The 13,897-nt window shown below is 38.4% G+C and overlaps 2 protein-coding genes across 10 annotated transcripts in view; both read right to left on the reverse strand.

The window, feature by feature from the left end:
- Positions 1-9,297, reverse strand: part of LOC107091385 (heterogeneous nuclear ribonucleoprotein L-like) — a 25,278-nt gene extending 15,981 nt beyond the window's left edge. For 4 of the 5 annotated variants that reach the window (XM_015385256.1, XM_015385255.1, XM_015385254.1 and 1 more), the window contains exons 1-5: positions 9,116-9,297; positions 8,315-8,433; positions 7,726-7,963; positions 5,273-5,358; positions 4,149-4,245 (exon numbers count right to left, since the gene is read on the reverse strand). In XM_015385256.1, coding sequence (XP_015240742.1) covers positions 4,149-4,245; positions 5,273-5,358; positions 7,726-7,963; positions 8,315-8,433; positions 9,116-9,199 — 624 coding nt within the window. In that variant the 5' untranslated portion in view covers positions 9,200-9,297. Of the gene's footprint in view, positions 1-4,148; positions 4,246-5,272; positions 5,359-7,725; positions 7,964-8,314; positions 8,434-9,111 lie in introns of all 5 variants that reach the window. The other variant, XM_015385257.1, reaches the window with a different exon arrangement.
- A 3,155-nt stretch (positions 9,298-12,452) lies between these two features.
- LOC107091365 (sodium/calcium exchanger 2-like) overlaps positions 12,453-13,897 on the reverse strand; it is a 56,799-nt gene continuing 55,354 nt past the window's right edge. For all 5 annotated transcript variants that reach the window (XM_015385231.1, XM_015385228.1, XM_015385230.1 and 2 more), the window contains one exon: positions 12,453-13,714. In XM_015385231.1, coding sequence (XP_015240717.1) covers positions 13,338-13,714 — 377 coding nt within the window. In that variant the 3' untranslated portion in view covers positions 12,453-13,337. The remainder of the gene's footprint in view (positions 13,715-13,897) is intronic.

Here is a 13,897-nt window from a genome sequence, read left to right on the forward strand (position 1 = left end):
GTGCAGATTTTTTTACTGAAAGCCGGCGGGCAAAGTTTATAGAGTCTATAGAAATTTGGCAACCTATTGAATGGAGTTGAACTGAGAGAGCGTGCCGTTCACAGACACCAGAATGAACGAGTTCACAATAACGTTCATCAGGCAGTAATACAGTACGTTCAGTTCACGTTCGCCCAAAATATGAACGAGTTCATGAACTTTCGTTCAATGAACGCGTTCAGGCACAACACTGGTAGAGGGCATGCGCGAGATGATTAAATTCAAAGCAGCAAAACATGCGGAAATTATCAATGGTTTGCGCGAATCATTAAAAATAATTACAATTCATTAATTTGTTTTTATTTTATCAATAATTTCATTAAAAAATTCATTAATTTTTACTAATTTTTTTATTTTTCGATGTAACAATAAACATATACCGAACCGAAAACCGTAACCACGAAACCGTGAACCGAACCGAACCGTGGATTTTGTGAACCGTTCCACCCCTAATATATATATAATCATAGTTTTGTTCTCCATTATGTGTATAGTTGTACACATTTAAAGTCTCTTCTTTGTCTAAATTAACATTGCTATCCATTGTTTACTGCTATAAAGCCAAACACACTTTTGTATACAGAAGTAACTTTTTCTCTCAAAAACAACTCAAAAGGCAGAAATAGTTCATATATAAGATTTTAATTTAAAATCCAATTTCTCATACATTTTTCCAAACATTGATGAAAATGGGTTAATAACCTGCAATATGCTCTTTAATGGAGCTTATCTGCCTATGTGTTTGCAGCCAGATGCTGCAGATCTTCTATTAGTCTACTGTGGAGAGTCTGATCTCTTCCTCCATCATCTGCTGGGGTAACAGCATCAGAGCTAATGACTTAGGAAAAGCTCAACCAGCTGACAAAGAAGGCCGGCTCTGTTCTAGGAACTCCTCTAGAACCTCTGGAGATGATTTCCCACAAAATAAATACTTAATAAATTAAGAAGATTATGGATAATCTTGATTATCCTCTTCAAAAGACAGCAGACCTGCTACAGGAGATCCTTCCTGCTCAATCCTATTAATATCCACCACAACTCATTTACAAAAAGAAAGCCTTCCACTTATGCCATTTATTTTCCTTTTGGGATCAATACAGTCTTTGTAATAAAACTGAAGGACATGTCAGCTTCCTAAATTATAGACGCAGGTATACTATATTGATCCAAATCAGCAGACCAGACTTAGCAGCTATGTCTCCTGTTTATCCCAGCACTGCGGTTCGACCCGGCACTGTGTGTCCCGAGCCCGTAAGATCATCAATAACCCCTAACACCCCACACCATGGACTTTTTCCCCGCTGCCATCAGACAGTTGAGCTGTTGTAAGACACACATCCCTTTAAATAGAATTCAACTCATTGTTCTTCTGCATTTTGCCCCATATTTATTTTTTATTTTGCCTTGCACTGAACCTTCCATATCAATGTCTTTTGCACTATGTCTTTAAACTGATTTTTCCTTTTCTCTTACACTGTTTACATTTTGATCACTGCTGCACTTATAAATGGAAATGTTAATTTCATTTATAAGCTGCTCATTCCCTGTTGGAAAGCTGCATGCATCGAAATAAAGTTTGTCTAAGTCTATGTCAAATTACCCTGAGGAAGCCATCTGCTACTCTTTTCCTTGTCCCTGCTCTCAGCTTTCTTCTGTGGAATCTAGTGGATCGATCTGACTGCTCTGTATACCATAATAGGAGCGATAAATTGCTGGCTAGTATTTTTTGGAGATATTAGCATTTTGTTCCTGTAAAGGTATCAGCCAATGCGTGCAAGTTTTGGCCGATTCATTAGTGCATCCATCAGACATACCTTGATGACACGAGAAGTGCATATTTCTACTCACTACATTTCCTGGAGTAAATATTTTTCCACTATTGTTGCAAGCAATCAATATGTACAATAAATATAGATAAAAGAAAAAAGCAACCCAGAAATAAAAAAATGGAAAACCTCTTAATGAAAAAAAAAAAAGGTTTGTGAGTTAAATTTTGCAGATTTTAATATATATTTCAAGAAAATAATTTCAGATTTTATTCTTCAAATTTCTGTTTTTTTAGAGAGAGTTCCTGAAATTGCATTCTTTTTTAAATTGCAGCTTACTGATCACCTGTCTTCACTTATAGGTACAGTATGAATATATACATATGTATATTCATTCTATAATACTGACAATATGTTGAATTTGTTTTTCAGTGAGGCTGCTTCAAATTGACATATGTCCTAACAAAATGGCTGTGATCACAACAATGTCTTTTTAATTTGAAGAATGTATAAAAACGATGTTTTTATTCATCTCACACCAAACCCTATGTACAGCAGGGGGCGGTAATAACCTGTTGTTTGCAACCAGAGAGAAAGAGGAAGAAGTGTAAACATGGTGGCTAGGCTAATGGCTAGCAGATCACAAGCTATCTAATTCATAATGTAAGATTCACAATGTACTGCCCTTTTTGGAACATATGGTTACATTATCAAAGCAAACACGGAAAAGTTTTGGTTGTAACGCACATTTACAGCGACATACATCAACATTACTTTTTCATGACTGCAAAAATATCTTGTTAATAAAACCAAATTAGGATATTCAGCGCCCATGTAGGACCTTTGACGAAGCTGGCATATACTGTTTTTCAACTGGCATAAGCCGATTCCCACCTGGTAAATGCCAGTTGGTAACTGGCATTTACCTGTTGGAGCTCCTGAACCAACGGGTATATGCCAGTTGGTAACCGGGGTTTGGGTTTTTAGTTTGCAATGTCTCTGAACTCATTTAGATGGATGTGATGCCATCTACAGAGAATTAGTCTTTTAGCCATCTAGCTTCTCTCCTGTTCTTGCCAAACCTATACTTTAACGACCAAAAAAAGTACAGTTGAGCTTGAAAGTTTACATAACCTTCCATTAAAAACAAAAAAAAACAAGTGTTAGTAAAATAATTATAAATGAAACATAAAAAAAATTTAGCCATGACATTGATTTTTAATGTATATGTATAGAAAACATATGTATATATTAATAAATAATCAAGTAAACAATTCTGATGGAGCTCATGACCTAAAATGTTGAGAAAAAAAAACAAAAGCAATAATCGCTGAACTCAGGTGTTTTCTGTAATGATCAGAAAACGTTCAGTCACGGTTCCTGTTGGCAGGGATGTTGGTTCACTGTTCATCAGCAATGTACTTTAATTTATCTGAGACTGTTTTTTTTTTTAAATAAAAATAATTTACCGGTATTAAAGTAATTATGCCATTTTCTTTAATAGGAGGGTTTGTCAACTTTCAAGCTTAACTGTATCTGTAGTGGGCCGCTATGCTCAAGTTAGCTGACACTGAAATTAGGGCAAATACGCTAATTTGGGTCAATACCCCCAAAAAGCGCTCACATCGGAGGCAATACACCCTCTACTGGTTGATCTTTACTGTAGACACTGGAATTATTGTTTTTTTGTTTCTAAAAATTGTTTGGCTAAAATATTTATTAATGGTCCCTAATCAACCCCCGTATGGTGGTGGCAATATACCCTGATTAAACCCTGGTATGGTGGTGGCAATATCCCCTAATTGAACCCCCATACAGTGGTGGCAGTCTGCCCTTATTTAACCCTGGTATGGTGGTGGCAATATCCCCTAATTGAACCCCCATACAGTGGTGGCAGACTGCCCTGATTGAACCCTGGTATGGTGGTGGCAAACTTTAGAGCAATGACACACAGTGTCTCTTTTCTCTTTTCACTGAAAGCACAGTCAAGATGTAAACACTTCACACAGAGGCCGGGTGCCGCCCCATTGGCTGAGGCCACCCTCTGACCTGGATATTGTCACTTTATGCTTACTTAAAAACAAATATTTAAGACATTCTTTCATATAAAATAATAAAAAAAAATCTGCATGATTTTTGTTAGCAATTTAATGTTGTTCATGTTTAGATTTTTGAATATGGTTTTATTTTTTATCTTTAATGAGTAAACTAATGTTTGATTAAATGTAAATGGTGGCCCAACTAGAGGGCTTCAAGCTAAAGCTCCAGCTGTCAGGATTACTACCAGTTCAAGAGTTTCAATTTTCAATAGAAAACAAAATCCACAAAGGGAAAAATACGTACCTTTGCATATTCAATTTTCAGAGTGCAACAGCCAGAGTAGATGTCTGCTCCATTTATAGAGGCTTTAGCCCTCTGGGCACTCTGGACCGAATCAAATGTAGGACTTCATGTTAAGGTCCAATAATAGGTTAAAAAAGAATGGAATTAATGATCATTAGTGTAATATCCAACTAGGCCTGGGCAAAAAAAAAAAAAATTGGATTCAATAATTGAATTCGATTTTTTGGTTGTGGGCGATTCAAAAGAAAGAGAAAAAAAGTATATTTTTTTTAAATCCTGTTTGTGTCATGATCTGGCCTGTTTGCTCTCCCTTAATTAGTCATTCCCTTCACCTGTCGTTTTTCCCTCCCTGCCTTAATTATAATTTATTCCTCTCACCTGTTTCCTGTTGGTTATATTCAGTTCAGCCTATACCCCTTGAGAGGGGTGAAATCCAGCCGATGGGCTGACAGCTGACGCGGCTCGCGTCACCCAGAGTGTCCGGATCCAGGACATGAGATATGAACCATGAACTAAAACTGAACAGAACGACTAACAAACAAGTAGACAAGAAATGATCTGGCACTGAATGCTCAGGCTGAACTGTATATAACCAACAGGAAACAGGTGAGAGGAATAAATTATAATTGAGGCAGAGAGGGAAAAACAACAGGTGAAAGGAATGACTAATTAAGGGAGAGCAAACAGGCCAGATCATGACAGTTTGGCTGTGACTTCATCCTGGAGAGAAATATCAGCTGTACTCCTGCCATTTAAAACTTGTTTATAGATGTTGAAGTGTGGCCTGTTTTTCAGTGTAGTCCTGTTTCTCTGACTGTGACTAACTAGATGTGCGTCCAGATAACTAACAAGTTAGCTGTTAATAGAAGCACAGCTGCCAATAGGGGGCAAGGTACTGATGTGCCCCCCACATAAACAAATATATGGTGACCCATTTGCACTTATTGTTTTCTTAATAATTATGGGGTAAAAAAATCAGAAGAAAATCCTAACTCTAATTAAAAATAAAAAAAAACAGAGATTTTATTTTTTTTTAGGCCATATTGCCCACCTCTACATCAGACTGTGTGAAACATGAACAGAACATCGCCAACAAAGAAAAGTTCACATGTTGAAAAGGATATTCCACCATGGCTTGAACACCATTCTTTCTGAAGATCACAATCCTCTGCACAGGGCCACAGTTGTTACAAATAGTGTAGAGGACGTCCTGCAAGACACAAAGAAAGTTCAACAAGTTTTCATGATAAGATTTAACATGAATATGGTAAAAAACAGGCAGCACGTTCTGTCTGAAGAAACTGTCCTTAAGTTGGTTCAAATTTATTGGAAGCATGAGTTGCTGTAAACACAAACAGACCATGTTTAACCTCTCTTAATACATCCCAAAAACCCATGTCTCTCTGGTACATGGGGTTATGGACCCTACTTAATGCATTACTTCCACTGGAAAGGTGCTACAAACCCCTTTCTTTTGCAACATTTCTGTATGCTGTCCCCCCATGACTGCATTTACATGCAGCCACAGGGGAACAGATGCCACACAGCTGCCAGCGAGGGGTTAGAAAACCTTTTATACCCAGAGGGAAGGGAGCCAAGTGCCGACTGTTACCAAGTTAACCCATGTTTGAAAAACACGTGAATAGGCATAGGGCTAGATAAAAAATTTATGCCATATTAATTTGGCTTTTCTAAGATTTTTGTTTCCAAATAACATACATATCAGAATAAATTATGTTAAAAAATATTATACTCAGACTTCAATTCATTGCTACGAAATATGAGAGAAAATGGCGCTCTACATGCCTACGGGAATCCTACCTAGTAAATATATATAGGATTAGACTTAGACTGATGCTATGTTGAGACCGCACGCAGCAGAAATGGCAAAAACGGACCTGCTGCTTCATTTTTGAGGCTTCTATAAGTTTAGTTCTGACACGCGGCTAGAGCAGCAAAGATGCCTCAGCTGGTCGAAAATTGGGTCGAATGGGCGGAGCTACCCAATGCTTTCTTTACCTGTAAAATGGCAGCTATATTTGCTGTGATCAGTTTAAAAAAAAGTAGTTTTAATATGTTTTTAAATGAGAAAGTCCACCTGAAAATTTGATCCATGCAGTCAGTTCATTCCAGATTACCATTCTGCCTCCAAATATTATTTCTCCGTTGGAGTCGCTCAGACACCCTTACACCGCCTGACCCAGTCGCCTCTTTGCGGTTTACCGCTACTGTTCACGGCGGCTGGAAGGCGTTTTTCGTACGTAACCCAAACTGCACGCACCAGGATAATAAAAGCAAACATATTTTGCCAGCAAGTTTCTACATTTGAAGTTAATTTAGGCGTTAATGAACTGTTTCAGAGGAGTGTTCATAGTGATCTTCATCAGCGTTGCTGTGTCTGTCTCCCTGCCAGCTCCTAGATCAGCTTTTCTGATTGCTTGATGTGGCGCATCACGCAGCAAAAGTTCAGTTTTTCCAACTCTAGCAGCTGCTGCTTCTGAAGCGCGTCAGATGCTCAGGAGCTCATGAGGCGCTGTTTCGGAAGCTCAGACTCGCTGCTCCTGAAACGCGCTGCTGCGCCTTGATGTGCGTCAACCATTGAATTTGCATTTAAACTAGCTGCTTCTGCAGCATGCGGTCTGAGCGTAGCATTAGAGAGCTTTTATTGTCATTTTGTAAACACAGAGTGTATACAAAACGAAATTTAGTTTTGTACGGCTTTCATGACATTTCCATTTTTTAAGGTGCAGCAGTGATCAAATGTAAACAGTGTGGGAGAAAAAACATGTTACAAAAAATGCATTGCTGTGTTAGTTCAGAGCAATTAGATATACAAGGTGCAACTATGCAGTGTTTTGGTTTGGTGTTATCAGTGTGATGCAGAGTCTGTGACAGGATTTAGAGATTTTTCAACAGTTCAGCAATCTGATGGCAATCGGGAAAAAGCTGTTGCGGAATCTGCTGGCCCTGCATTGAATGCTGCAAAGCCTCTTCCTAGAGGGCGGCAGGGAGACAGTCCAAGGTGGGGGTGTGAGGGGTCATTGATAATGTTACGGGCTCGGGACACACAGCGCTGGGATGAAATGTCTTTAATGGAGGGAAGAGGAGCCCCGATGATCTTCACTGCTGTTCTCACTACTCTTTTCAATTTCTTCCAGTCTGCAGGGGTGCAGCCTCCACACCGGGCAATGAGATAGCTAGGCAGAACGCCCTCTATGGTGCTTCTGTATAATGTTGTGGGGATGGGTGGAGGCAGGTGGGCTCTCTTCATCCTCCGCAGGAAGTAACTGCTATAGACTTAGACTGCTGGAGGACATAGGGACCCCTTTTCATCATTCTATCTCTATTCTCCCATTGTGCAGCACTGGATAGTTCAATCTCTGATGTTCTGCTCTCTCTGCTTTTTCTCACCATAGGAGCTTAATCTGGTCTGACCAAATCCTGCATTAAAAGCTGCATATTTTCCTTAAGGTGGTTTTAAATATACATACAAAAAATGTTCAATAATAAGTGTAAAATAAAGACTTAAGTTGTCAAACACCATTATACAAATGAAAATGATCTGTGTGTAAATTACCGTGGTGATGGGATAGATGGGGTTTAAGATTGTGAGCAGCAGAACGTTGTTCACACTCCTACTGTCATCCGGGTCTCCAGGCCGAGAGATCTTTTGACTGGTGGAGTAGTTGATGAAAGCAGGATGGCCTGCAATATAAACCTGGTTTTCAGCTGCATAAGTAACAGCATTGCAGGAACCGTTCATATCCTCATACTCCACCAGAGCCTGGCGCTTCTTGGGCATCATGACAACATAGCTGAAAGGAAAGAAGGCACATTTCTGTATTTAACCGAATGAGTGAATGAGAGAAGTTTTAGGGATAAACCACTTTTTTGTACAAACTCATCAAAAAATTATAACTTCAAATACATATTTTTTTTTTTTAATTGGAGTATTTTTAGGCCATATCGCCCAGCCCTGCCAAATGTATTTATAATTGTACAGTCGTGTAGCACATTCACCACCAAAGCAAAGTCTTTGTATTTAAAATACATTAAAATAATGCTTTTCTTCCCAGATTTTGATGTTTGTTCTCAAAAACTGGAAAGCAAGAAAAAAACATATTTGTATATATAACTTGTTAAATTCTGATAACATGGGTTCTTACCTGATTGTCCCAAACTCCTGCAGGGCCTCCACCAGGTCCGCCTCCATGATACCATCTGCCAGTCCCCTGATGTGCACCACTGGAGAGGGCAGTGGTTTGTGAGGGTCATCATAACCTTCCTAAATAGATTTAAAAAAAAAAAATAGATTTTTAAACAAAAGTAACAAATTGATGTGCAAGAATGCATGACATCTGCAAATTGTCCATTTATATTAATTACAAGCAAATATAAAAACACAAAAATAAGTGTATAAATGTGTTATTGACAACACTAAGATTGGCAATAAACCAGTTCATCATGTCTGATCATTAGCAGAGAGGTTAAAATCACAGGGAATATTTTATCCATTTGATTTAGAACTGAAGTTTGGTAAAAGATTGTTTTGAACAACAGCTGTCCGCATCTAACCAGCTGTTTTAGCTTTAGCACCAAACTGATTTATAATTTCACAAACGAGTCCTTCCCTATTGGAAATCAAAACAGGTTGTGCTTTAACATGACCAGAAAAACAACAGTTCAGACAGAAATAGATCCTTTGTTTTGGGACACACGCTAGAACTATAACTCTATGTGCAAAATAGCTAGGTTAGCTAACGCCTGCTACACCCAGTGTCCGATATAGAATAGAAAATAGAATTCAACTTTATTGTCATTGCATTGTTACAAGTCCAAAGCAATTAAATTCACTCTCTGCATTTAACCCTTCCCTTTGTGATATTCAATATTTTAAACAGCCATTGCTACAACAGAACGCGGCTACGAAAGTTCAGATGGTTTGAACTGCAGAGGTACAAACCAACCGTCGTCATGACGCCTTCTTCAGTTTTCTGTCTTTTCGTCACTCTGTCGCTTTCGCTGTAATATCGGGATGCAGCAGCAGCCATGTTTGTCGGGTCCACTGGTACTGCATATGTAGAGCAAGGGGCGGGGACGGACCGCTGCCAGGCTCATACCTTATATGGACATCCTCTCCGGAAATGAAGGGGGCGCTAGTGATACTTTTTCCTGTAACAGCAGCGTTTATAAATATATTATAAATAATAACAACGCATTTTATTTGACAACGCATTTGAAAACACACAAGAATACTAAAGAGGATTAGAGCCACTGAAAAAAAAGAATTTTTTTTTACTGATTTTTACATTTTATTTCAGTTTAATATGGGGGGGGGGGTCATAATTCTGAGATTTAATCCAGAATTCTGAGATTAAAGTCAGAATTCTGAGAAAAAATTCATAATTCTGAGATTAAAGCCAGAATTTTGAGAAAAAATTCATAATTCTGAGATTTAATCCAGAATTCTGAGATTAAAGCCAGAATTCTGAGAAAAAATTCATAATTCTGAGATTTAATCCAGNAATTCTGAGATTAAAGCCAGAATTCTGAGAAAAAATTCATAATTCTGAGATTAAAGCCAGATTTCTGACTTTTTTCCCCATATTAAACTGAAAAAAAATTTTTAAAAATCAGTTAACATTTTTTTCCCCCAGTGGCCCTAATCCTTTTCCGTACAGAACACTTTCTACATTAAAAATACAAATTAAACAGTAAAAAAATGGCTACAAAATGGGTTCAATGACAATCCAAAATAAGCAAGAAAAAGGAATAATTATGGAGATATATTTATCTATTACAACCTATCTATACCAAACAAAAGCCATAAAACATAAATCAAATTAATAATTTTGAGAGAAATGTACATTACATTAAGAAAGTATTTATCCATCCATTTATTTTCACACGCACGCTTCAGGGCTGGTTTTACTCCCGCAGCAGTGTGTCGCAGTGAGCTTGTCGCAGATATGATGCAGATATTTTTGTTTTATGCCCAATTTTGAAGAATGGTCTGCGCTATGTTTATTCCACGACACAACACAAGAGGGACAATCACAAACTAGGTACGGCCGAGGGGTTGAGGAAGTGGAGAAACGCTAGAGGCAAGTTTGTGCAACAATGGAGGGGCGAAAAAGAGCGGGGATCCAGGTGGAAAAAGGGTCCCAGAGTTCTTGCGCACCTCGCTCTTCTAGCTGGTCCATCTTCACGAGTCGTTTTCCACAATGACGGTTATACAAACTAAACAAGCCAGTAAGGTACCAAACAGGAAATACGCATAGTTTAGAGCGGATGTAGATTTAACCAATCAGAGGCCTCCTGTCTGCGGCACTGTCTGTCACCTACAATTTCGGAGAGGTGCATCAGTGTTTGTGGAAGGGGCGGGGGCGTATCTGCATTGACTGCAACACACACGCAGACGACCTGGTTTCTGAGCATAAATCAGCCTTTATCTCTATAGTGGTGTCATGAGGGCTGCATTGGTGGAACCTTGACAGATCGCCAGTCCATCGCAGATTAAGAAAACAGATATAACCAAAGGTTCCAAGGGTTTTAGTGTCATTTTCACATAAAGATATACAAATCAAAATGTTTGGAGCTGCTAAATGGACAGGTGGCTGGGCTGATGCACAGTTGGACACCATATTGAAAGTCCTTGTCTGGTTAACCAAGTGATTAACAAACCTTTTGAAATCACAGCACTGATTAATGTGACTAATGGCCACAAGATGTCACTGATATCTGCATAATACCGATAGTGAAACCATGTTTCATAGCAGCTGTCTGATGACTTCCCCTCAGGATGCATGAAAGAAAAATGAATCAGTGACAAAATAATCCAATATGACTACCTCTGAAAAATTAAGGTAAAATATATCAATACAGACTTTCAGGCTCTCCAGGTGGAATTGTTGTTTGCAGTTGGGCTTGAATTTTATTGTGAATTTAAAACTGTACCCATCAACTGGTAACATGGGAAATACAGAGACATCAGGGGGCCTAATATATTCTTTACTTGGTTCAGGATTGCACTGGTAGGAAAGGACAGAGCCAAATGGAACAGGGCCAAATTTAGAGTCCACTAGTTTAAGTTCCTTAATTCTGTATAAAAAATTGCATATAGCAGGCTGTGGATGAATGTCAATCAGTTTTTCACCAATGACCAGACATGAGGATCTGGAAGAGGCCCTGACAATCACTGAGAAACACACAGGAGAAAACCAAAAGCAATAATCTTATTGGAAAAACCTGAAGGTAATGAGTTTCCTCATTTTTCTTCATAGACCTGTGACAGCGTATTTGAGACTGTTCTAAAACAACGTATGAAAAAGTCAACATTATACATCAAGAGCATTCCTGCTATGACTCATTGGCTAACAGCTGTGAAACAGATGAGCAATATTTTAAAATGAGCAATATTTTAGTATTATAAAGCTAGCATAGCAACTTAAAGGAGAAATATAAAAATTAATAAATGATAAATGATAAAGGTATTGCTCTACAAAGAACTTGTAAACTTTGCCGAGTTTGGAGGCTGGAGTAGCGGACAGCTTTTGTGCCAGTCTGTGCACATCTCCCAAATTAAATTTGGGTGCATTGGTGAGGGAGTGTGTGAAATCACCACTATCTGAGATACTTGCAATGAAAAACGAAAGTTGAGTGACATCACTGTGAAAAGGGCCTATTGCCATAACGGGCAACATTTGTTGCCTTGTGATGAAAAAATGCACTCTGCCCCAAAGACTGCTAGAAGTACATCAATTTAATCCCCTCAAATCAGAATAAGCCAAACGGAAACTGATTTCTAATTGGCTGGCACCATCCTGCCATTTTTGCTGAGGTCCATGACCTTATTATATAACATAGGCAAGAGAATGAAACATTAATGTTAACATTAGAGCACATCATCAAATTATTATTGCCTAAATTACTCATGTAGATAGAAGTGGTTATCAGTGATTATTTTCTTAATCTACACAATTATAGGCCTAATTCTGGCTTTGATAGTATGAGAGGAAGCATTGATTTAGAAATACAAACCATCAGACAGGGCAGTGGTGCAGGGATTAAGAATACAACCCATATACAGAGGCCTTGGTCTTCGACACAGCTGTCAATAGTTAGAATCCTGGCCTGTTGTTGACCTTTGCAATATGTTTCCCCATCTCTCTTATCCCATTTCTTGTCTACCTACTTTCAAAACTAACTAAAATTAAGGAGTGGCAAAATCTCTTTAAAAAAAAGACAAGATGAAGACAGAAATCTCTTTGAAAGTCTTTCCCCGAACTTCTCGGGGAAGGAGAACTGATTTATTTTCAATACAATGTCGTTCAACAAAATCTTCACACACTGGTAAAGAGTCTTCAGAAATCTCACACCCTTTCTGGGGTCTTTTATATTGTATTTTAACATGGAAATATATCTGTGTGCATGCACTAGCATGGAGAGCACAAGCACATGCACAGTGTGTAAAACTATTTGGGGTGTGCGTTTTGTGTTGTCTGGATGGCACCTCATCCATGGCTTGTGCCCTCATGTCCACTTGGAAGTCTGTGCATTTGTGGTGTGTGCATGTACAATCTTTATGTGTTTTGTGAGGATTGATGTGAGCTTCAGGAATAGAATGTTCCTGCCAAAAAACCTGATGCACTTTCCAAGAACCAATGATCAAAGGTCACATATAAACATCTGCACTAAAACTTACCCATCTCTGAGCCAACTTTCTTTTACAGGAAGGCCGCATCTTGCTTCTATCTAATGTGGCAAGTCTACCTTTCTTATCTGAACATTCAGCTCCCTGGTTGTGTGTATAAACCTTTAGTAAAGAATTCGATTTAACCAAACCCAGAATGTTCTAGATCCCATACAACTACAATCTAAAAAAAAAAAATAGTAAAGATATAAACCATCAGCCATAATCATTCTGAAAACAAACACATTTATTTTATTGATCTGATGTATTTGTTCATCTATTGATCCATCATAATTGTCCATCTTTACCCTTTGTTTATTATTTTCTTAGCTATAATTATTTGTATTGTTAAAAATAGTCCTACTGATTTGAATAGTCTTTCAGTGAATGGAACACACACATTGTGTATGCATTTTAATGAACCATGGCAACAGTTGTCAAATGGTGAGCATGATGCATGTCCTGTTCTTGTGTCTGTAACTTTTCCTTCATGACTCTTAGAATCCTTGTATATGGCAATAAGCCTCCAGGCTGGAGAAGAGGACATACAGGAACCAAAGCCCAAAAAAGAGAAGTGACGTGAGGATTTTAGAAATCCGTGGGCCCCCAAGTTCACCTCCGATAGACGGTCTTCTGCGTAGCATCAGTACTCCCATACAAAAAAATGCAAAAATAGTAAAGAGTGTGACAGAGAAGGCCAAGGAACCAGGGTCAACTTGGAAGACCTTCCCTTTCACTTCCCAGTACACTGCAGCCACGGACCAGGCCAACCCTATACCCAAAAACACATTCACTGCGTTGCTTCCTGTCACATTTCCCACACATGCATCTGCATACTGGTCTTGAGTGGCAGCCACTTTACTTGCAAAGGTGTCTAAAACAGAAAGAAAAAGGTAGAAAGTATTAATGAAATCATTTAATACTGTTGTGTTTATGCTTTTCCATATGGAACACAAGAACACACTTAAAGAGATTATTCAGAATCTTTAAAAGAGCTTCTATAAAAAAAAACAAAAACACATCCAGCACTTCTTTAAAGCTTTACTGTCTCTAGTAT

This window comes from Cyprinodon variegatus, unplaced genomic scaffold (assembly GCF_000732505.1).
Source record: "Cyprinodon variegatus isolate N-32 unplaced genomic scaffold, C_variegatus-1.0 Scaffold334, whole genome shotgun sequence".
Taxonomy (NCBI): Eukaryota; Metazoa; Chordata; class Actinopteri; order Cyprinodontiformes; family Cyprinodontidae; genus Cyprinodon; species Cyprinodon variegatus.